A 25,636-nucleotide genomic window follows, 5' to 3' on the forward strand; every position below is an offset into this window, starting at 1 on the left:
TAGCATCGAATAGCCCCCGTGATATGCAACTTTCAGGGAAGTTAGGAAAGCTAAGGCTAGCTTTTTCAAACAGAAATTTGCATCCTGTAGTACTAACTCAAAAAAGTTCTGGTGACACTGTAAAGTCCTTGGAGAATAAGAGCACCTCCTCCCAGCAGCCCACTGCTCTGAGGCTAGGAAACACTGTCACCACCCATAAATCCACTATAATTGAAAATTTCATTAATCATTTTTCTACGGCTGGCCATGCTTTACACCTGGCAACCCCTACCCCGGTCAACTGCCCGGCATCCTCCACAGCAAACCGCCAAAGCCCCCACCATTTCTCCTTCACCCAAATCCAGATAGCTGATGTTCTGAAAGAGCTGCAAAATCTGGACCCCTACAAATCAGCCGGGCTAGACAATCTGGACCCTCTTTCTAAAATGATCTGCCGAAATTGTTGCAACCCCTATTACTAGCCTGTTCAACCTCTCTTTCGTATCGTCTGAGATTCCCAAAGATTGGAAAGCTGTCGCGGTCATCCCCCTCTTCAAAGGTGGTGACACTCTAGACCCAAACTGCTACAGACCTATATCTGTCCTACCCTGTCTTTCTAAGGTCTTCGAAAGCCAAGTTATTAACAAACAGATTACCGACCATTTTGAATCCCACCGTACCTTCTCCGCTATGCAATCTGGTTTCAGAGCTGGTCATGGGTGCACCTCAGCCACGCTCAAGGTCCTAAACGACATCATAACCGCCATCGATAAGAGACATTACTGTGCAGCCGTATTCATCGACCTGGCCAAGGCTTTCGACTCTGTCAATCACCACATTCTTATTGGCAGACTCGACAGCCTTGGTTTTTCAAATGATTGCCTCACCTGGTTCACCAACTACTTCTCAGATATAATTCAGTGTGTCCGGACCTCTGGCAGTCTCTATGGGGGTGCCACAGGGTTCAATTCTCGGGCCAATTCTCTTCTCTGTATACATCAATGACGTCGCTCTTGCTGCTGGTGATTCTCTGATCCACCTCTACGCAGACGACACCATTCTGTATACATCTGGCCCCTCTTTGGACACTGTGTTAACTAACCTCCAGACGAGCTTCAATGCCACACAACTCTCCTTCCGTGGCCTCCAACTGCTCTTAAACGCAAGTAAAACTAAATGCATGCTTTTCAACCGATCACTGCCCGCACCTGCTTGCGCGTCCAGCATCACTACTCTGGATGGCTCTGACTTAGAATACGTGGACAACTACAAATACCTAGGTGTCTGGTTAGACTGTAAACTCTCCTTCCAGATTCACATTAAGCATCTCCAATCCAAAATTCAATCTAGAATCGGCTTCCTATATCGCAACAAAGCATCCTTCACTCATTCTGCCAAACATACCCTCGTAAAACTGACCATCCTACCGATCCTCGACTTCGGTGATGTCATCTATACAATAGCCTCCAACACTCTACTCAACAAACTGGATGCAGTCTATCACAGTGCCATCCGTTTTGTCACCAAAGCCCCATACACTACCCACCATTGCGACCTGTATGCTCTCGTTGGTTGGCCCTCGCTTCATACTTGTCGCCAAACCCACTGGCTACAGGTTATCTACAAGTCTCTGCTAGGTAAAGCCCCGCTTTATCTCAGCTCACTGGTCACCATAGCAGCACCCACTCGTAGCACGCGCTCCAGCAGGTATATGTCACTGGTCACCCCCAAAGCCAATTCCTCCTTTGGTCGTCTTTCCTTCCAGTTCCCTGCTGCCAATGACTGGAACGAACTGCAAAAATCTCTCAAGCTGGAGACTCATATCTCCCTCACTAGCTTTAAGCACCAGCTGCCAGAGCAGCTCACAGATCACTGCACCTGTACATAGCCCATCTGTAAACATCCCATCTATCTACCTACCTCATCCCCATACTGTATTTATTTATTTATCTTGCTTTATTGCACCCCAGTATCTCTACTTGCACATTCATCTTCTGCACATCTACCATTCCACTGTTTAAATTGCTATATTGTAATTACTTTGCCACAATGGCCTAGTTATTGCCTTAACTCCCTTATCTTACCTCATTTGCACTCACTGTATATATATATTTTGTTTTATTTTGTTCTACTGTATTATTGACTGTATGTTTTGTTTTTTCCATGTGTAACTCTGTGTTGTTGTATGTGTCGAATTGCTATGCTTTATCTTGGCCAGGTCGCAGTTGCAAATGAGAACTTGTTCTCAACTAGCCTACCTGGTTAAATAAAGGTGAAATTAAAATAATTAAAAAAGGTTAAAGTTGTCAAAAGTGTATTATTTGGTCCCATATTCCTTGCACACAATGACTACATCAAGATCATCTATTCTTACTTACAACAAAAGTGACCACAAAATGACACAAATGATTCACCACTCAGTTCCTATTGGGCACAATATAATCTGAAACACAACCAAAACAAGCTGTAAATGTATCCAACAAGTTTGTAGATTCACAAGCTTGATTTTGTTCTACGAATTTGGGCCCAAATACTAAACGTTTTGACAACTTTAATACATACATGAAATGTGTCTAAATACTGATGACATCGTCAAATGGCAGGGCGAGTTGCAAGTTGTATTAGTCGTATGTACAGGATACTGATGGTAACACCATCCAACGAAATGCTTACTTTGCAGGTTGCGTCTCGACAATGCAATTCAAAATGCTAGAGTATAGAGACAAATTCAACATTTTAGCATCACTGTCCAAATTCTTCTGTAGGGGAGTGCAATAACAAAATCCTGGCAGAGTTTTTCCTGCACATTTCCTTTAATATGAAGCAATCTGTCATTCCACATTATGGAATTAGTCTAAGTTGAATTAATTCAAATCCACTATTGGAATGTTTACACAGTGTCTTTCCTTTTGCAACCACTGTCTGTAATTGTGGAAGCTGGAAGCATTTTCCTTTGAGGAGAGTTTACTCTGTAGTCAAAATATACTGAGTGTACAAAATATTCCTAATATTGAGTTGCACTCCCTTTTGCCCTCAGAACAGCCTCAATTCGTCAGGGCATGGACTCTACAAGGTGTCGAAAGCCTTCCACAGGGATGCTGGCCCATGTTGACTCATGCTTCCCACAGTTGTGTCAAGTTGGCTGGATGTCCTTTGGGTTGTGGACCATTCATGATATACACGGCAAACTGTTGATCGTGAAAAACCCAGCAGCGTTGCAGTTCTTGACACAAACCGTTGGACCTGGCACCTACTACCATACCCCGTTCAAAGGCGCTTAAATATTTTGTCTTGCCCATTCACACTCTGAATGGCACACATACACAATCCATGTCTCAATTGTCTCAAGGCTTAAACACCCTCCTTTAATCTGTCTCCTCCCCTTTATCTACTCTGAAGTGGATTAAACAGGTGACATCAATAAGGGATCATAGCTTTCACCTGGTCAGTTTGTCAGGGAAAGATACATTTGTGTTACTCAGTGTGTTTTTGCTGTTTTAAGAACATACAGAATTTCTATTCGACGATGGAATCAAGCTCTATTGTTTGATATTCCATTTTAGACTTTATACTCAATATTTTGGTCTGCCCTGTAATTACATTTACTGTAGAATCAAAGCTGAGGTTTTTGGCTTCTCACACCATAGATTGTGCAGAGATATATTTTCTGTCACCTACTTACAGCCCTATTTTCGTTTTAATAGATTCATTATATAATATTCTTAATTTAATCCTTTTCCCATTTTGATTGTGTTTTCAAAAAAGCAATACCTCAACGAGAAATTAACATCTTCCTAGCTGACTTAGAAGACCCCGAGTGTGCAAATCCTGCTGTGCCTGGTGCATCACACAGTTGGAGTGTGAGGAAGGAACTCTCACATGATAGGTGGAGGGAGTCCAGGCCTGAGATCATAGATTCTCTGCTGGCTGCAGAGTATGCTTTTCAGAAGATCTGTCAGTCATGCAATGTGAAAAGGGCTATTCTGCGATGTAGAGACTGTCTGCTGACACAGCTTTACTGCGAAGACTGCGATGTCTCTACACATGCAAAGTTCCCCCTGCACAACAGAGGGATTCTACACTCCCCTTCCTCCAACAACAGCCATATCTCTCCACAGTGATGGCAAATATGCACTTCATGAACAGGGTGTGTTTTATAGTTTTTTGCAGCTGAATGCATTATATGAAAGTTCAAATGCATGCTTGTTTATTGTTGTATAAAATATTGTCCCTAGATTGTTTCTTACCATTGGACGTACCAGAGGTGATATGTGGTTGCCTGACTAGCACATCCATTTTGGCCCTGGGAAACATATAATCCTCGTAGGAATAAATGGTATATGCAATATCTACAAGAACCAAACAGTGATGTACAATGTAAAACAACATTAATTCAGACTACATTTTTTCCCCCTCAAGGTTGCTACAATGTCACAGTGCCTGTGCTGACCTGCACAACCTGTATTAGCACCGGGACAGTAAACTTGGCAGATCTGATAAAGAATAGTTACTGGCCTGCCACTGTCAAATGTGACACCATATACCAGGTAGATTTGTTCAGCTCTTTTGGGGAGCTGAAAGTGTCAGCCCCAGGAATGTCCCGTCTGGAGTTTATGCAGATTTTGGAGCAGCGAACTGACTTCTTTGGCAGGGTAACAATAAATGAGCTTTACCAATATATGACTTCAGGTCAACAATATGTTAAAGTTATGTTACACAAAGCGTTGTAACAAAATGTATTTCCTGTACTACAACTACGTTAAAACTTCAGGTCTCTTGCTACAATATGTGTTAGCCTCCTGCACCACTATCCTGCCATGCCCCTTATCTGTGCCCCTCTTGCATCCAATATTTCCTGCTCTTTACAACATAAATACTTGTCCTACTTTTGCATTGGCTTTCACCTGCTTTGCTGTCAACACTATGCACTGGCCCTGCTTTAACTCAAATCCAGTCAGCCATAGTGAATTATAGTACGTTTTGTTTATAGTATAGTTGTACGTTATTTCATATATTTCCCATATGTATTTTTCCCTTACCAGAACGGAATGATCTGTGGGGACACTTTTCAAAAGAGCTTCTTTGAGTGGACGTACTGCTGCTCTGAAATTGATCAAGTCTGTGATAAACAGTACTTTACTTTGACTGCCCAGCTTGTTCCCCCGGCATGCTTGCAGTGTCAGTGGACAGGAACAATAAGCTGTATCGATTCAAAAAAGGGTATGTAAAACTATTCGTAATTGATCAAATAACACCGTATTCTATATAATTTAAACAATCCAAACAAGGTTTGCCTTTTCTTTGTCCAGAGTGAAAGTTTTCAAGTGCAGTTGAGCTAATTTTTAGCTTAAATGTTTTGAGTTTGTAATGAAATTAATTATCAACATTTTCAAGTGTCCCACAATCAGTTACTGAGGTTGATTGATATTTCATATGTCATATATAATGTATTTCATGTATCCTTTCAAGGGCTGATGACAAAGGATTCTTTGATGGCATATTTATCTGCAAGGATGAGGATGTGTCGGACTTTGTGAACTATGTCCATAGAAAGACTAAACATGTACGTTTCCTGTGTATCTTCTAATCTGTGAAATAGGACTGGCCTCGGGCCATCTGACTCAAAGGCAGACTCGTTATACACTATTCCAATAAAAACATATCATTTTGGAGAGATGGTAATCCTCTCTCCAAGTCCAGGGTTGTTACACCATTCCCTCTGTTCAGAAATGCAACACACTTTACAACTGCTTGTTTTTTTTACAGTCAATCTCCAACTTCTGATCTCCATTGTAGCGAACGCGGGGTAGCTCAGCGCCCTCAGCGAGATTTTAAAAGCCGAACCACTGTCCCGTTAACACTTTCCCCCAAAAAATGTTCAACCTATACTCTTCTACTTCCTTGTCTAGGGTTCTGGAAAAGGGGTATGTGGAGCATCCCAGTGGACAGCAGCTAAAGAGTCATCAAGGGAAACAAACAACAAACTTGATGAAGAGGGACTCGAAGTTGCCGTCTTCCGCCACAGAATACTTCTGAGGAGCCTCAACATGATGCGTGGAGAGATATTTGCGTACCCACTGTTCTTGCAGAAGGAATTGTCTGGCAGCAGGAAGATACAATTCATGTGTACGGATGTGATCTGCACATTTTCGCCATACCTGACCAAGCAGAACCACTACCGTCAGACAGGTTTGTTCAATTTCATGAATATTGAATTGCACACACTTCATTTCTCTTTCATTTCAAAGCCATGCAATTTAACAAATAATTACATTCTCCTTTTGTTTTGATGACAGATGGATACAAGAAAAGACACCCTCTGCACAGAATGATATTGGAAGAAAAGGCCAAATTGACAGCTGCCATAGGAGTACAACGCCCTTGTACCAGATTCAGCAATACCATCTGCACATGAGATCCTTACCGCAGACCTTCATGCATGGCCTTGGGAGCTGCATGGACAAAGTAAGTAGTATGTTTGTGTGTCACAATAACTGTTTCTGTTTTGCTATCTGTGTTTGTTCAGTTGCGCAAACACAGACAGCACTGCCATTAAAGTTACAAATCCACATTGCATTCTTATGAATTTACAGCTGACCTACTCACAAAGAAAATAGCCTTTGACCGGGTGATGCTCCTTTTTATAATTATTCCTTTTTTTCACCTTTATTTAACCAGGGAAGCTAGTTGAGAACAAGTTCTCATTTACAACTGCGACCTGGCCAAGATAAAGCAAAGCAGTGCGACACAAACAACAACACAGAGTTACACATGGAATAAACAAGCGTACAGTCAATAATACAATAGAGGAAAAAAAGAATGTCTATATACAGTGTGTGCAAATGGCATGAGGAGGTAAGGCAATAAATAGGCCATAGTAGCGAAGTAATTCCAATTTAGCAAATGAACACTGGAATGATAGATGAGCAGATGGTGATGTGCAAGTAGAAATACTGGTGTGCAAAAGAGCAGAAAAGTAAATAAAAACAATATGGGATGAGGTATGTAGATTGGATGGGCTATGTACAGCTGCAGCGATCGGTTAGCTGCTCAGATAGCTGATGTTTAAAGTTAGTGAGGGAAATATAAGTCTCCAGCTTCAGTGATTTTTTTTGCAATTCGTTCCAGTCATTGGCAACAGAGAACTGGAAGGAAAGGCGGCCAAACCAGGTGTTGGCTTTGGGGATGACCAGTGAGATATACAGTGGGGCAAAAAAGTATTTAGTCAGCGACCAATTGTGCAAGTTCTTCCACTTAAAAAGATGAGAGAGGCCTGTAATTTTCATCATAGGTACACTTCAACTATGACAGACAAAATGAGAAGGAAAGAAATCCAGAAAATCACATTGTAGGATTTTTTATGAATTTATTTGCAAATTATGGTGGAAAATAAGTATTTGGTCACCTACAAACAAGCAAGATTTCTGGCTCTCACAGACCTGTAACTTCTTCTTTAAGAGGCTCCTCTGTCCTCCACTCGTTACCTGTATTAATGGCACCTGTTTGAACTTGTTATCAGTATAAAAGACAACTGTCCACAACCTCAAACAGTCACACTCCAAACTCCACTATGGCCAAGACCAAAGAGCTGTCAAAGGACACCAGAAACAAAATTGTAGACCTGCACCAGGCTGGGAAGACTGAATCTGCAATAGGTAAGCAGCTTGGTTTGAAGAAATCAACTGTGGGAGCAATTATTAGGAAATGGAAGACATACAAGACCACTGATAATCTCCCTCGATCTGGGGCTCCACACAAGATCTCACCCCGTGGGGTCAAAATGATCACAAGAACGGTGAGCAAAAATCCCAGAACCACACGGGGGGACCTAGTGAATGACCTGCAGAGAGCTGGGACCAAAGTAACAAAGCCTACCATCAGTAACACACTACGCCGCCAGGGACTCAAATCCTGCAGTGCCAGACGTGTCCCCCTGCTTAAGCCAGTACATGTCCAGGCCCGTCTGAAGTTTGCTAGAGAGCATTTGGATGATCCAGAAGAAGATTGGGAGAATGTCATATGGTCAGATGAAACCAAAATATAACTTTTTGGTAAAAACTCAACTCGTCGTGTTTGGAGGACAAAGAATGCTGAGTTGCATCCAAAGAACACCATACCTACTGTGAAGCATGGGGGTGGAAACATCATGCTTTGGGGCTGTTTTTCTGCAAAGGGACCAGGACGACTCATCCGTGTAAAGGAAAGAATGAATGGGGCCATGTATCGGGAGATTTGAGTGAAAACCTCCTTCCATCAGCAAGGGCATTGAAGATGAAACATGGCTGGGTCTTTCAGCATGACAATGATCCCAAACACACCACCCGGGCAACGAAGGAGTGGCTTCGTAAGAAGCATATCAATGTCCTGGAGTAGCCTAGCCAGTCTCCAGATCTCAACCCCATAGAACATCTTTGGAGGGAGTTGAAAGTCCGTGTTGCCCAGCAACAGCCCCAAAACATCACTGCTCTAGAGGAGATCTGCATGGAGGAATGGGCCAAAATACCAGCAACAGTGTGTGAAAACCTTGTGAAGACTTACAGAAAACGTTTGACCTCTGTCATTGCCAACAAAGGGTATATAACAAAGTATTGAGAAACTTTTGTTATTGACCAAATACTTATTTTCCACCATAATTTGCAAATAAATTCATAAAAAATCCTACATTGTGATTTTCTGGATTTTTTTTTCTCATTTTTTCTGTCATAGTTGAAGTGATGAACATTACAGGCCTCTCTCATCTTTTTAAGTGGGAGAACTTGCACAATTGGTGGCTGACTAAATACTTTTTTGCCCCACTGTACCTGCTGGAGCGCGTGTTACGGGTGGGTGTTGTTATGGTGTCCAATGAGCTGAGATAAGGCGGAGCTTTACCTAGCATAGACTTATAGATGACCTGGAGCCAGTTGGTCTGGCGACAAATATGTAGCGAGGGCCAGCCGACTAGAGCAAACAGGTCACAGTGGTGGGTGGTATAAGGGGCTTTGGTGACAAAACGGATGGCACTGTGATAGACTGCATCCAGTTTGCTGAGTAGAGTATTGGAAGCTATTTTGTAAATGACATCGCCGAAGTTGAGGATCGGTAGGATAGTCCGTTTTACGAGGGTATGTTTGGCGGCGTGAGTGAAGGAGGCTTTGTTGCGAAATAGGAAGATGATTCTAGATTTAATTTTGGATTGGAGATGTTTAATATGAGTCTGGAAGGAGAGGTTACAGTCTAGCCAGACACCTAGGTATGTGTAGTTGTCCACATATTCTAAGTCAGAACCGTCCAGTGTAGTGATGGTAGTTGGGCGGGCGGGTGCGGGCAGCGAACTGTTGAAAAGCATGCATTTGGTTTTACTAGCGTTTAAGAGCAGTTGGAGGCCACGGAAGGAGTGTTGTATTTCATTGAAGCTTGTTCGGAGGTTAGTTAACTTGGCTTTCAAAGACTTTAGAAAGGCAGGGCAGGATGGATATAGGTCTATAACAGTTTGGGTTTTGAGTGTCACCCCCTTTGAAGAGGGGGATGACTGCGGCAGCTTTCCAATCTTTAGGGATCTCGGACGATACGAAAGAGAGGTTGAAAAGACTGGTAATAGGGGTTGCAACAATGGCGGCAGATAATTTTAGAAAGAGAGGATCCAGATAGTCTAGCCCAGCTGATTTGTACGGGTCCAGGTTTTGCAGCTCTTTCAGAACATCTGCTATCTGGATTTGGGTGAAGGAGAAGCTGGGGAGGCTTGAGCAAGTAGCTGCGGGGGGTGCGGAGCTGTTGGCCGGGGTTGGGGTAGCCAGGAGGAAAGCATGACCAGCCGTAGAGAAATGCTTATTGAAATCCTCGATTTTTGTGGATTTATCGGTGGTGACAGTGTTACCTAGCCTCAGTGCAGTGGGCAGCTGGGAAGAGGTGCTCTTATTCTCCATGGACTTTACAGTGCCCCAAAACTTTTTGGAGTTAGAGCTACAGGATGCAAATTTCTGTTTGAAAAATCTAGCCTTTGCTTTCCTGACTGACTGCGTGTATTGGTTCCTGACTTCCCTGAAAAGTTGCATATCGCGGGGACTATTCGATGCTAGTGCAGTCCGCCACAGGATGTTTTTGTGCTGGTTGAGGGCAGTCAGGTCTGGAGTGAACCAAGGGCTATATCTGTTCTTAGTTCTACATTTTTTGAAAGGGGCATGCTTATTTAAGATGGTGAGGAAATTACTTTTAAAGAACGACCAGGCATCCTCGACTGACGGGATGAGGTCAATATCCTTCCAGGATACCCGGGCCAGGTCGATTAGAAAGGCCTGCTTGCAGAAGTGTTTTAGGGAGCGTTTGACAGTGATGAGGGGTGGTCGTTTGACCGCGGACCCATAGCGGATGCAGGCAATGAGGCAGTGATCGCTGAGATCCTGATTGAAAACAGCAGTGGTGTATTTGGAGGGCAAGTTGGTCAGGATGATATCTATGAGGGTGCCCATGTTTACGGATTTAGGGCTGTATCTGGTGGGTTCCTTGACAATTTGTGTGAGATTGAGGGCATCTAGCTTAGATTGTAGGACTGCCGGGGTGTTAAGCATATCCCAGTTTAGGTCACCTAACAGAACAAACTTTGAAGATAGATGGGGGGCAATCAATTCACATATGGTGTCCAGGGCACAGCTGGGAGCTGAGGGGGTCTATAACAGGTGGCAACAGTTATTTCTGGAGAGATTCATTTTTCAAATTTGAAGCTCGAACTGTTTGGGCGTAGACCTGGAAAGTATGACAGAGCTTTGCAGGCTATCTCTGAGACGGCTGAAGGAAGAAGAGTTAATCGTCCTAAAGGAAGTCAAGCAACACTGGGAAAGCCTCAAGAGGGAATCGGAGAATGTGCAAGATCTTGCTTCACATGTGGCCCTTGACCTAAGCAGGAAAAGCAGTGCAACTTTCGTTAATTTGTACAATTGATGTTGGCACCCTGTAATTGCTATTGTATTTAAGGAATACTTCATTGTATTTACCCTACACATTACAATTGTTGGTGTGAGGCTGGAATTGAATCAGTCGGAAGCTGGGAGCAGAGGTCTCTTCTCCATGCTTCAGAGGAGAGTCAGCAGCCTCAGAAGACACCAGGACTCTGTCAAACTGATATACAGCAAAGCTATGGGCCAAGACACCTCCCTCCTAGAAAATAACTTCATAGATGACCTCCTGGAAGAGGACCTAGATGACGCCTATGACAGCATCCACTACTGCTCTGATGAAGAGGAATCTATCTCAGACTGAAGGTGTTCGTTTGGGTGGGTGCAGTTTGCGCTGGGTGAAAAGTGATTCCATTCGTTTTGCATATGTTCTTTATCTGTCTTCCTAAGGAAAATTCTTTGAAAATGTTATGGAAAATAAACTTCTATGTTTCTTCCTTGTTGACAAATTGATCATGTGGCACAGATTTGAGTAGGGCGCTTGTCTGTTACTGCTTTTGCCAGTTACATGACCAGGTCTGATGTACCCCCTTTAAATGGCCAATCTGCAGTTGCTACATCCACTTTTGGATTCTTGAAGAATAGAATTTATAAATGCCTCATGAAAACATAGTTCAACTGCCGTACCCAATCAGAACCCCAAATATAAGCTTTTTCTACTCCAATGTTTGTAAACAAAGTAAATGTAAACATACACTCTATAGCATGTGTCAAACTCATTCCACGGGTGAGCCGAGTGTCTGTGGGTTTTCGCTCCTCCCTTGTACATGATTGATGAATTAAGGTCACTAATTACTAAGGAACTACCCTCACCTGGTTGTCTAGGTCTTAATTGAAAGGGAAAAACTAAACCAGCATACACCAGGCTCTCCATGGAATGAGATTGACACCACTGGACTGTCGCCTCGAAACATGGTTTAAACTATGGTTACTTCTCCAGCCCCATCCCTCTGCTTTTTACAGAACCATTGGCGAGGAGAACGATTTATTGTTTCACCTTGTGATTGCCGATTTAAACATTGTTAAACTGTGCTCCTGTGCTTGTGTGTGTGCTTATTAGTTTAGTTAATAACTAACAAAAAAGGTTATCCTTGTCCTCAAGTAATCCTTTGCATCCTGATGGAGATACATCAGTACATTTGTCATGGGCTTTTAAGTCAACAATTCCTATGTATGAGATGTACAAATGCTTAACTAGTACTGAGTACTTTGACCAGTTACTACTTTACTCTCACTCAAGTAGTTTTCGAGAGGGCTACTTTACTTGTACTTGAGTACAACAACTGACTCTCCCATCTGCTGCAGATGAAACAGGTTAGTTGAAAAATAATGTTGACTAGAATCTACAGGCACTCACACTTAATCATCAAAAGCATGGACACAGAATGATTGAAGTGATTATTGTATTTTATTATGCTGACCCAATTATGATGACCCATGACATCTTTTAATGCATAGCCCTTGTGTGTTAAGCTGCAAACTTGGAAATGTTCCTATTGACATGTTCGTTTTTGAAAAAATCTTATGGAAAATATGGCGCTTATGCAGGCAGGTCTGACATAGAAGAATTGTGAACATGCACGTTTAATATATCTGGGTGATTATGCAACTTTGGCCGTGCAAACTTTCAGAAATTAAAACTTATTCAAACACCATTTTACCAGTATTGTACTCTTCTTTGATTTGTCTAGAAACTATATCTGATAATGGCTGTGATCGTACTATTCAGGAATTTGTATATTTCTGTCATTTTTCCCAGACAGCCATACACAAATGTCATTTCTATTACGTCATTAAACATCAATTTTAGTTGAAAATGAAATATCATACAATTGATTTATAACGGATTTCTTATACTTTTGTAGATGAACTTGTATTGAATATTATTGTCAAGAGAATTATGTTCTCAAGGTTCATAAACTGAACTTCAATTAAAATACTCGGTCTGTACCCCAGAGTTTGTAAGGTTCTGGTTGAAATGAAACAGACAGAGGCCAGTCTACTATAGTCAGAATGTTTATTTACGAGAGCTCTCCCCTCCTTACATGTACATTGGTTTATATACCTCTCATTTCATCATAACTGTCCCTCCTCCTCTAAGACAATGACAATGCTGCTTTTCAATTCTATTCCAACACATACATATTGCTTATCATATGCTACCTCATGTTACACAATCTACTGCAAGCCCAACAGTTTCTCCCCTCCCTGGGTGGGGATGAGACATCTTTCCTGTTGTTAGTTTCACTGTGGTCACAAGTTGTCTGTCACAAGTTGTCTATTAACACTTCCTCTTTGCCTATGTACAAACATTCTTCATAGACAGGGTAGAATTATGTTAGTTATCTTCTTGTGAATAGGGGGCGCTGTTTTCACTTTGGGAAAAAATCGTGCCCAATTTAAACGGCCTCGTACTCTATTCTAGATCATACAATATGCATATTATTATTACTATTGGATAGAAAACACTCAAGTTTCTAAAACTGTTTGAATTATATCTGTGAGTAAAACAGAACTCATGTGGCAGCAAACTTCCAGACAGGAAGTGAAAAATCTGAAAACGATGCTCTGTTCCAGGGCCTGCCAATTCAATTGCCTAATATTTATGGATATGCATGCACTGCATACGCCTTCCACTAGATGTCAACAGGCAGTGGAAGGTGGAATGGGGTGTCTAGCCTAATCTGAGGTCGAACAAGAGCTTTTGGAATGACGTGTCCAGAATTTGCTTTCTCTACCTAGGCGCGGGAAGCACCTCCATATTGTCTTATGATAAGCATTCGGTATACACGGCTAATATCTCCGGCTATGATTTTATTTGATACATGTGATAATAACATCGTAAAGCAGGTTTTTTCAACCGAGTTGTATCAGTTTATTCAACGTTTATTGCGACTTTTGGAATGATGGGCATGTTCGCACCACATGGCTAGCTAAGGTTGCTAATTCGACAGGAGAAAAGGAAATTCTAAAACCAAACAACGATTTATTCTTGACCAAGGATTCCTTGTACAAGATTCTGATGGAAGCTCAGCAAAAGTAAGAACAATTTATGATGTTATTTCGTATTTCTTTGGAAAATGTTGAGTCCTATTATCCGCCCTTTTTGCGGGCGCTGTCTCGCTATAACGTAAGCTGTTTGTTATGGTAAAGTTATTTTTAAAAATCTAACACGGCGGTTGCATTAAGAACTAGTGTATCTTTCATTTGCTGTCCAACATGTATTTTTTAGTAAAGTTTATGATGAGTTCTTTGGTCAGATTAGGTGACTGTCCAAAATAGCTCCGGACAATTTGGTGAATCGGTGCTACATATTCACAATGTATAACCACGGTTTGCAGCTCTAAATATGCACATTTTCGAACAAAACGTAAGTGTATTGTATAACCTGATGTTATAAGACTGTCATCTGATGAAGTTGGTCAAGATTAGTGATTAATTTTATATATTTTGCTGGTTTTTGCGATCGCTACCTTTTGCTGCTAATAAATGCATTTGTGTGTTTGGCTATTGTGGTAAGCTAATATAATGCTATATTGTGTTTTCGCTGTAAAACACTTAAAAAATCGGAAATATTGGCTGGATTCACAAGATGTTTATCTTTCATTTGCTGTACACCATGTATTTTTCATAAATGTTTTATGATGAGTATTTAGGTATTTTAGCAGCTAACAATAGCTATGTGACCACAACATGCCCAAATCCTCAAAACGCAATACTAAGGAAATTCCGAAAATAGCAATATACTCGCATAAACTGATATAACTCGGTTTAAAATAACTTCGTTATGATGTTTCTAACACCTATATCGAATTAAATTACAGACGGATATATCTAAGGCCGATAACTGAGCGTTTCAAAATGCCATCCTGAGGTCTTGCTTTGCGTAATGACGAACGTCGAAAAGAGAGCTCCCTTCGTTCCTTGGCCTCTTATAAGGTCTGAGATCTACGTAGAAACTCCATTCCAATTCTCATTGGTTACTGACATCCAGGGGAAGGCGGGTGCAGTTCATGTCGACCCATAGGATACATACAGAGCTTTAAACTGAGAACAGAGCCTCGTTTTCAGACCTTCGCAGTTCCTGTCATGGATTTCGCTGCAGAAAGAGTTCTGGTTCACCCACAGACATAATTCAAACGGTTTTAGAAACTAGAGATTGTTTTCTATCCAATAGTAATAATAATATGCATATTGTACGAGCAAGAATTGAGTATGAGGCAGTTTAATTTGGGGACGATATTTTCCAAAGTGGAAACAGCACCCCCTAGATTGACAAAAGGTTATTAATGTCCGATCAAAAGTCAACTCTATAGATAAAGTTTCCAGAAAGGAGAAACACACATCAGACATCACATACACAAAGAGTGTGTAAATATACCCTAGAACAGAACTATAGATACACATAGGAGTAATTTAATCAGAATTAAAGAGCCACACACATAGATTGTGATAACAACTATAGTGATTGGATAACGGTAAAAAGAGCACATGCATAGATCATAGAAATACATACACATAGATTGTGAGAATATCATAGTAAACACAAGGTTTTATTAAACATTGGTAGTAAATCCTCAAAGGAGGTCCCAGAATTAACGGGAGATGAGCACTATATGGGGCTGAAAGCTAAAAAATATATTGATATCGGTAAGAAATGGAGGAGGAAGTACGAATTTGACGGACGTTTAAATAAAGAAAAACTGGAATCAATGATTAAACAAATAAATAGGGTTTGTGAGGACAAGGTAGAGAAGCAACGGACAGAAGGGCTCGACACCGCTCGTATGTGGTTAGCCGATGCGAGGAAGAGCGCAGAGAGAGAAAGAAAAAGGAAGTAAAAAAGAAGGAATATGTAAGTAGCAAGCAGGAAAGGATAGGGCTAACTGCCCTAGGGAAAGTCAGGAAAGATTTAACCGAACTACGACAGGATTTAGAAAACTTATTGAGAAAGTGGATAGAGGGAGAGAGTCGAGAAAAGTGGATAGAGACATTCAAAAGAAAGAGGTAGATAGTCAAGGGAAACAGCAGGTCGAGGGTTAAATACCGGGCTGTCTGAATCCCGTTAAAGAAGGTAAGAAGGCAAGCGTACAGAAAGGGTGAGAGAAGGTTACAAGATAAGGGGACATACAGGGAAAACGAGAGAGAGAGAGTAAGGAGAATCCTCGCTGGGGAAAAGCTTGGACCTTCAAATTAGGGCTATTTTCTGGGAATTGTCTCGGTGCCGGAGTTTGCGACTACAGACAATTATAATAATAGGGTTGTTGGCGGGGAGGCTCCATCATTCCAATAGTGATGTTGGTCGAGGGGTGGAACTCTTGCCTAAAACGCGAGAGACTCGGGTTCATATCTTAGCCTATGCACCGATAGACTAAAAGTCATTCTGATTGTAATTCAAATACTGATATGTTTTGCCGGGAGAGATATGATTAGTTAGTGTTTGTTTAGGTTATAAACTAAACGTTTTAATACCCTTTTTAGGTTAAGTGGAAAGACTAATTAATTTGAAATAATAGCGAGTCGATTTCGATGGAATACTTTGTCTTGCCTAAATGGCATGCTTGAATAACGTATTGGGAATGGAGTCGTATTTAAAATTCTGAATCTTAGAAGAGACAGTTAACTAAATCTAATGTATTCTAAATAATAACGGAGAGATAATTACGATAGTTGTGCCCACCGAATGTTTTTATTCTTATGGATTGACTGACACACCTTATAAATTAAGCGAAGTACATGGTACTTTTACATTTTGGAGTAGAGAAAGTTGGAAAGTCAGCAGCAGGCGCTCCGACGTCACTCACAGGGCACTTTTGCAGCTAGGCAAGGGTGTTGTGACTGAGGGTGTGACAGAGAAAATTGGTTGTGTCATTTAGATACTTGTAGGTATCTGTAAAAATCTTGTTTATCCAAGCCATGTTTTTTACTTATGTCCTGGAAGTTATCTAGGTTCCCATTCCTTATAAAATTGTACTGAATGATGTGATGCCTTTCTGCGTCCATTGTTTAAATCTGCTGTCCTGAGTTGCAGGGATGAAGCTGGGGTCGTATGCGGGCCAACTCAGCAGTTTGATCTCTCTGTCTAAATTATTTTGCTTAACTACCCTAAACCATGTCTTCAGAGAGAAATTAATCCACTGATTTTGTCTATTGTATGTTTCTTTTACCATGTCCTTATTTCACAAAACTGACTGTATGGGTATCCCTGTCAAAGTAGTCTCGATGTCTTTCCATTTGGATTCGTATTCTGAATTGCACCAACAAACCAGGGGTCTCAATTGGGCTGACACATAGTAATCTTTTAGGTTTGGCAAGGCCATACCCCCACATTTTTTTGGTAATTGTAATGTTGTATATCTAGTTCTTGGTCTCTTACTGTTCCAGATAAACCTTGATATCCGTTTATCCCATTCCCTAAACTGTTTAGGTGGGATTTCTATGGGCAGTGATTGGAACAAATACAATAACCTCGGCAGGATGTTCATTTTGATTATTTCAATTCTACTACTAAGATCTAAGGGAAGAGAGTTCCACCTGTCTAGGTCATCATATATTTTCTTGTTGATGTGATCGTAATTCATGCAATAGAGTTTGGGTGTATCTTTTGGGAGGTATACTCCAAGATATTTAATGGATGAAGAGGTCCAGGTGAAGTTATACCTATTCTTCAGCTCTTCCTGTGGGGTATAATTATATACTAGGGCTTGGGTCTTGTGCACGTTAAGCACATACCCTGAATATGTTCCAAATGTTTGTAGAACATCCATCAATCTAGGTACGCTTGAGCCTGGGTCTTTAAGGAATAACAGAACGTAATCCGCATACATGCATATCTTATGTTCACTGTCTCTTATTGTTATTCCCTCTAAGGTTGGGTCTTGTCTTATTGCCTGTGCTAATGGTTTGAGGTACAAGGAGAAGAGCGTGGGTGAAAGATTACAGCCTTGTCTTGCCCCTCGCTCTAATTTTATCGTTCGTGTCAAATGTCCATTTATCTTTATTCTAGCGGTCGGACATGAATACAGTGTTTTGATGCACTGTATCACTTCTTTGTTGAAACCAAATCTTTCCATAACTTGGAATAGGTAATCCCATCCCACTGAATCAAATGCTTTTTCTGCATCTAGACTGATTAATATTGCACTTGTCTTATTCTGAGTAATGTGGTCCATGACATGTAGTGTTCTCCTTATATTGTCCTGTGTCTGCCTATTTTGTATGAAACCAGTTTGATCTCCGTCAATCAATTCTGGGATTATGTTCTCCATTCTTTTGGCTATTATTGATGCATATTGTAACGGTCCTGACCAGTTTTATGTTGTTTTTGTATGTGTATTGGTCAGGGCGTTAGTTTTGGGTGGGCAGTCTATGTTATCTGTTTCTATGTTGGTTTTGGGTTGCCTGGTATGGCTCTTGATTAGAGGCAGGTGGTTTGCGTTTTCCTCTAATTAAGAGTCATATTTAGGTAGGGCGTTCTCACTGTTTGTTGGTGGGTGATTGTCTCCTGTGATGTCGTCCGTGTTTGTGTTATGTCTGCACCATACGGAACTGTATTCGGTTTGTTCGGTTTATGTAGTCTGTTTTTCCATTCGTGCGTTCTTCGTGTTTATGTAAGTTCTCATGTTTAGGTCAGTCAACGTCGTTTGTTATTTTGTATCATTTCAAGTGTAGTTCGTGTTCGTTTTTCCGTCTTGTCATTAAATTCATTATGTGTTCAAACTTCGCTGCGCCTTGGTTCAATCCCTGCTCCTCTTCGGATGAAGAAGAGGAGGACAGCCGTTACAGAATCACCCACCACTCCAGAGCCAAGCAGCGGAGGCAAGGGAAAGCTCGACAGGGCAACAAGGATTTCTGGACTTGGGAGGAAATATTGGACGGGAGAGGTCCATGGGCACAGCAGGGAGAATATCGCCGTCCCAAAGCTGAGCTGGAGGCACGGAGGAGAGCAGAGGCTACCGGAGAGAGGAACCGGAGCTATGAGGGAACGCGTCTGGCACGGAAGCCAAAAAAGCCTGTAAGTAACACCCAAAAATTTCTTGGGGGGGGGCTAGGAGGTAGTGGGCCAAGGGCAGGTAGGAGACCTGCGCCCACTTCCCAGGCTTACCGTGGAGAGCGGGAGTACGGGCAGGCGCCGTGTTACGCAGTAGAGCGCACGGTGTCTCCTGTACGAGTGCATAGCCCAGTGCGGGTTATTCCACCTCCCCGCACTGGGAGGGCTAGATTGGGTATTGAGCCAGGTGTCATGAGGCCGGCTCAACGCGTCTGGTCTCCAGTGCGTCTCCTCGGGCCGGCATACATGGCACCTGCCTTACGCATGGTTTCTCCGGTTCGCCTACATAGCCCGGTGCGGGTTATTCCACCTCCCCGCACTGGTCGGGCAACCGGGAGTATTCAACCAGGTAAGGTTGGGCAGGCTCAATGCTCAAGAGTGCCAGTACGCCTCCACGGTCTGGTATTTCCGGCGCCACCTCCCCGCCCCAGCCTAGTACCTACAGTGTCTACACTACGCACTAGGCTACCAGTGCGTATCCTGAGCCCTGTTCCTCCTTCACGCATTCTCCCTGTAGTGCGTGTATCTAGCCCGGTGCCTCCAGTTCCGGCACCACGCACTAAGCCACCTGTGCGTCTCCAGAGCCCTGAACACACTGTATCTTCTCCCCCTACTAATCCTGATGTGCTTGTCCTCAGCCCGGTCTCACCAGTGCCGGTACCTCGCATCAGGGATAGAGTAGGCTTTGAGAATGCAGTGTGCCCTGTTCCTGCTCCCCGCACTAGTGGGAAGGTGCTTATCATTAGCACAGTGCCTCCAGTTCCGGCACCACGCACCAGGCCTACAGTGCGCCTCAGCCGGCAGGAGTCTGCCGTCTGCACAGCGATGCCTGAACTGCCCGTCTTCCCAGCGCCATCTGAGCCATCCGTCTTCCCAGCGCCATCTGAGCCATCCGTCTCCCCAGCGCCATCTGAGCCATCCGTCTCCCCAGCGCCATCTGAGCCATCCGTCTGCAATGAGCCTGCAAAGCCGCCCGTCTGCCATGAGCCTACTGAGCCGCCCGCCGGACAGGAGCCGCTAGAGCCGCCCGCCAGACAGGAGCCGCTAGAGCCGTTCGTCAGACAGGATCTGCCAGAGCCGCCAACCAGACAGGATCTGCCAGAGCCGCCAACCAGACAGGATCTGCCAGAGCCGCCAACCAGACAGGATCTGCCAGAGCCGCCAACCAGACAGGATCTGCCAGAGCCGTCAGAGAGCCATGAGCAGCCAGAGCCGTCAGAGAGCCATGAGCAGCCAGAGCCGTCAGAGAGCCATGAGCAGCCAGAGCCGTCAGAGCGCCATGAGCGTCGAGAGCCGTCAGCCTGCCATGAGCGTCGAGAGCCGTCAGCCTGCCATGAGCGTCGAGAGCCGTCAGCCTGCCATGAGCGTCAAGAGCCGTCAGCCTGCCATGAGCGTCGAGAGCCGTCAGCCTGCCATGAGCGTCGAGAGCCGTCAGCCTGCATAGACCTGCCAGAGTCCCTCAGCCGGGACCTGCCCCTTGTCCCGGTGTTGCCCCTTGTCCCGGTGTTGCCCCTTGTCCCGGTGTTGCCCCTTGTCCCGGTGCTGCCCCTTATCCCGGTGCTGCCCCTTATCCTGGTGCTGCCCCTTGTCCCGGTGCTGCCCCTTGTCCCGGTGCTGCCCCTTGTCCCGGTGCTGCCCCTTGTCCCGGTGCTGCCCCTTGTCCCGGTGCTGCCCATTGTGCTGTCCCTTGTCCCGGTGCTGCCCCTTGTTCCGGTGCTGCCCTTTGTCCCGGTGCTGCCCCTTCTCCTGGTGCTGGCTGTTTATTTAGGGGATGTGAGTTTTAGGGTGGGCATTGGGAGGGGAAGACAAAAACGGGGAGTGACTATGGTGGTGTGGGGACAGCGTCCAGAGCCGGAGCCACCACCGTGGTCACCTGCCCACCCGGACCCTCCCCTGGACTTTGTGCTGGTGCGCCCGGAGTTCGCACCTTGAGGGGGGGGTTATGTAACGGTCCTGACCAGTTTTATGTTGTTTTTGTATGTGTATTGGTCAGGGCGTTAGTTTTGGGTGGGCAGTCTATGTTATCTGTTTCTATGTTGGTTTTGGGTTGCCTGGTATGGCTCTTGATTAGAGGCAGGTGGTTTGCGTTTTCCTCTAATTAAGAGTCATATTTAGGTAGGGCGTTCTCACTGTTTGTTGGTGGGTGATTGTCTCCTGTGATGTCTTCCGTGTTTGTGTTATGTCTGCACCATACGGAACTGTATTCGGTTTGTTCGGTTTATGTAGTCTGTTTTTCCATTCGTGCGTTCTTCGTGTTTATGTAAGTTCTCATGTTTAGGTCAGTCTACGTCGTTTGTTATTTTGTATCATTTCAAGTGTAGTTCGTGTTCGTTTTTCCGTCTTGTCATTAAATTCATTATGTGTTCAAACTTCGCTGCGCCTTGGTTCAATCCCTGCTCCTCTTCGGATGAAGAAGAGGAGGACAGCCGTTACACATATAGTTTATAATCTGTGTTAAGAATTGCGATAGGTCCATATGAACTGCATTCTTTCTTATCTTTACCCTCTTTTGGGATTACAGATATGATGGCCTCTCTCCATGACGGTGGGAGACCACCCTCCCTCAGAGTCCAGTTAAAACAGGCCTTAAGTAGAGGTGTTAGTTGTTCTCTGAAGGTCTTGAACCATTCTGAAGGGAAGCCATCAGTGCCTGGAGACTTGTTGACTTTTTGTTGATATATTGCTTTATTAATTTCTTCGGTGGATATTTCTAAAGTTAGTCTATGATTTTGCTCTGTCCTAATTGAGGGGAGATCAAGTGAGTTCAAAAAGTGCTCTATTGTCTGTGCATCTGCCTTCTCTGGTTGCTTGTACAGATTTGTGTAATATGATTCAAATGCATTCTGTATTTCATCTAATTTGCATGTGATCTTTTTTGTTTTGGGGTCTTTTATTTTAAAAATTGTATTCTGTGCTTGTTGTTTCCTGAGTCTCCATGCTAGTAATTTGGTTGCCTTTGAGCCTGCTTCATAATATCGTTGTTTCAGGAACCTAAGCTTTTTCTCTACTTCTTCTCTATAAATCTGGTCAATTTCCTGTTTTACCTTTTGAATCTCTCGTAATATAAGAGGGTCTTTGTATTGACTATGAGATCGTTCTAAGTTTCTTAGGGTTTCCTGTAATTTCAGCAGTTTCTGTGCTTTAATCTTTTTCTTGAGAGACGATGTGGCTGTGATTTTTCCTCTAATAACCGCCTTAGCTGCATCCCACAATATAGCAGGAGATACTTCCCCATTATCATTATTCTCCAGATAGATGTTCAATTCTGTCTTTATTGATTCCTTGAATGCTGGATCATTCAGCATGCTTGTATTAAGTCTCCATGTAGTATTTCTTGGTTTGCTATCAAGGTGTAGAGTGAGGTAAACTCCATTATGATCTGATAAGTTGCTCTGCCCGATCCTACAATCCTTAAGCCTGTGTCTATCTGCACTGTACATAAAAAAGTAGTCTAACCTGGAGTATTCAGTGTGGCGGGCTGAGTAAAAAGTATATTCCTTATCGGTCTTGTGGGTGTCACGCCATACATCGAGCAGTCCTAGATCCTGCAGTATCCTATTGATCTTTTTGGCAACTAGGCTCATTTTCCTATTTTGATTTGTGCTGTCGAATTTTGAGTTTAGAATTGTGTTAAAATCCCCTCCACAGATAAGAGTGCCAGTGGTTTCTGTGGCAATTAAATCAAACACCTTCCTATAGAAGACCATGTCACTCCCTGGGGGTGTATACATTAAATAATGTAACTTCCTTGTTATCCAGTTTACATTTAACAAGTATAAATCTACCCTCCTTGTCTTTTATTTCTGACATAAACTCAAAATTAACTGAATTTGGGATCAAGATTGCAACACCCCTTCTACCCATTTTGTAAGAAGAAAAAAAAGTGTTCCTATATCCCATTTTCTTGAGTTTTTCGTGTTCAGGTGTGGATAAGTGAGTTTCCTGCCAGAATAGTATGTCAACTCTCTCCCGTTTCATCTTTGCTATTACCTTACTTCTCTTGATGGCACTCCCCAGTCCGTTTACATTGAGACTTATGACCTTAAATTCCCGATGATGCATCGATATAAATAAATAAAAAACTGTGCACCATATCTGCCTGCTTATCATGAACCTAAAAATGAACGAAAATTCAAGAACAATAATAAAGTAAACCAAAGTGGGAAAGTACTTTGCTATTTGGACTCCCATGTCAGAGGACTGTCTCTTGCCTCTGGGGTTTGAGGGGATGAGCCTGTCCGCAGGATGGGCCCCTCGCTCAGATATGAAAATGTGTGACGTTGTCACAAACAAGACCTGGTGGAAGCGAAAATAATAAGGGCGCCTATTTCGTCGCTTATACACATCGGTTAATTACAAGTGTAAACTATATCGGTCATGCGTGCATATCGTGAATCCTCCCCTTGATATGCCCTTCTGTCGCCCCGTTGTCAATGTGTCATTAATCCTTAGCTAATATATATGTTATTAACGTGACGCTACTTAATGTGTTCATAAAGAACACATGCTTTTGGGTACTCAGCCTTGTTCAGCATTGGGGGAAAATAGGGGATTATTTTATCTATTGCAATGTCAACCGTAACAACCCAAAGTCTTAACAGCTGCGGTAACTATTAATTCTGTTCAATCCGATTCAGTGTCTTTCATCTTCCCGTTGGAAATGCCTGAGTCTCTCTCGGATGTGAACGTCCTCTCGCCGAGATGGTTTCCCTCTTTCTCCGTGACCTTGCTTGTTGACAACGATCCATGGGAGAGCCTGCTCGAGTCTTTCCGCTGGTGATGTCGCCTTTCTCCTGGCGGTATACTCCACTGGGAAGCCCCTTGACTTCAGGTCCTCAGCCGCCTCGTCTGCATGCTCGTATGTAACCGGGCCATTTTTCAGAAATACCCGCATTTTTGCAGGGTATGGTGTTTGGAAGCGAATACCCTTCTCTTTAAGTGCTTTCTTAATGTGGGTGTATTCTTTCCTTCTTTTCAGTATCTCTCCCGCGTAGTCATGATCAAAGAACACTTGTTGGCCTTGGAAGTTAACAGGTTTTTTCCAGGTAGCATGTAAAACTTTCTCTTTGACTGAGAATTTTAGGAACCATATTACTATGGATCTTGGTGGGGCGCCGCTGGGGGGTTTTGAGGCCAGAGCTCGGTGTGCTCTCTCGATTCCCAGGTCAGTGTCGTCGTCAAGTATGTCCTTGACTAGACCTTTTTCTGCGCCCTCTACTATGTTATAAAGTCTAATGTTGTTTCGACGTGACAAACCTTCGAGTTCTGTCACTTTTGCCTGTAGTGCATGTTGGCTTTTCAGTGACTGTTCAAGTATTTCCTTGACTGCGAAGTTCCATGTGTCCGTTTCCCCAATGCGCTGTTCTGCGTCCCCCATTCTTGTAGATATGCTGTGAAGTTCTAATTTGTTTTCTTCCAGTTTCTGGTTAATGTCCTTCTTGAACTCATTTAGTTATTTTCTTACATCTTCTCGAAGTTCCTCTCGTAAGCCTGTGAGCGCCTCGCGCAATTCCTCCTTCATCACCTCACGAAATGAGGGTTCTTTTGCTGCTGCTATCTTATTTGCGCTAGCATTAGCCATTTCGGGTTCTTCGACGATTATATCTTCTGCTGTCTTGTTACGGGCTGTTGTTGTAGCTCCACGACCTTTTCCTGTTTTCCCCTTTTCCATTTTGCGTAAGTTATTATAATGCTCAGAGTAAATACTTGAATTTGGGGGGGAAATTCCCAACCGATGTGCAGTACGAAAAACTAGGCAGCCATTTCCTAAGTTGCGTTACCGGAAGCCTTCGAGACACCAGATTTTTAATGGACTTGCTTGCAGTTCCTACCGCTTCCACTGGATGTCAGCCGTCCTTGGAAATCGGTTGAGGTTATTCCTTTGTGTACTGAAGAAGTAGGGCTATCGTAAATGAGGGTCACATGAAGTAAATTTTTGGAGAGAGTCACGTTATGAAAAAAGTTGCGTCAGTTTGGTTTCGTTTTGTATTGAACACAGATCATCCCGTCTCCAAATTGATCCATTATTAACGTTTAAAAATACCTAACGTTGTATGACAAAAGTAGTTTGAAATGTTTTGGTAAATTTACATGTAACTTTTGATTTTTTTTGTAGTGACTTGGCGAAAGTTGGAAGCTGTGTTTTTCTGGATGAAACGGTCCAAATAAATGGACATTTTGGATATATATCCACGGAATTAATCCAACAAAAGGACCATTTGTGATGTTTATGGGACATATTGGAGTGCCAACAAAAGAATTTCGTCAAAGGTAAGGCATGATTTATATTTTATTTCTGCGTTTTGTGTCGTGCTTGCAGTGTTGAAATATGCTACTCTGTTGTTTACTGATGTGCAATCATCAGATAATAGCATCTTATGCTTTCGCCGAAAAGCTTATTTGAAATCTGACATGTTGGCTGGATTCACAACGAGTGTAGCTTTAATTTAGTATCTTACGTGTGTGATTTAATGAAAGTTTGATTTTTATATCATGTTATTTGAATATGGCTCGCTGTATTTTCCCTGGCTATTGGCCGGTGGGACGTTTGCATCCCACCTGCCCCAGAGAAGTTAAGGAAGTGATTGAGGTGGAAACGGGTTATGGGGAATCTAACCTATGGTTAGAATGGTTTCAATATACAGCCATATCAGTAGCAAAATAAGAATGTTATGCC

General features: G+C 43.0%; 1 protein-coding gene across 1 annotated transcript; it reads left to right on the top strand.

Annotated features, from left to right (window-relative positions):
* Positions 1-18,667: 18,667 nt before the first annotated feature.
* LOC139561053 (uncharacterized) lies at positions 18,668-23,824 on the top strand. The gene is made up of 2 exons (XM_071377852.1): positions 18,668-18,924; positions 19,599-23,824. Exons 1-2 carry the CDS (start codon positions 18,668-18,670, stop codon positions 20,890-20,892), a joined length of 1,551 nt encoding a protein of 516 aa, XP_071233953.1. The 3' UTR covers positions 20,893-23,824.
* Positions 23,825-25,636: the final 1,812 nt, after the last annotated feature.

This window comes from Salvelinus alpinus, chromosome 31 (assembly GCF_045679555.1).
Source record: "Salvelinus alpinus chromosome 31, SLU_Salpinus.1, whole genome shotgun sequence".
Taxonomy (NCBI): Eukaryota; Metazoa; Chordata; class Actinopteri; order Salmoniformes; family Salmonidae; genus Salvelinus; species Salvelinus alpinus.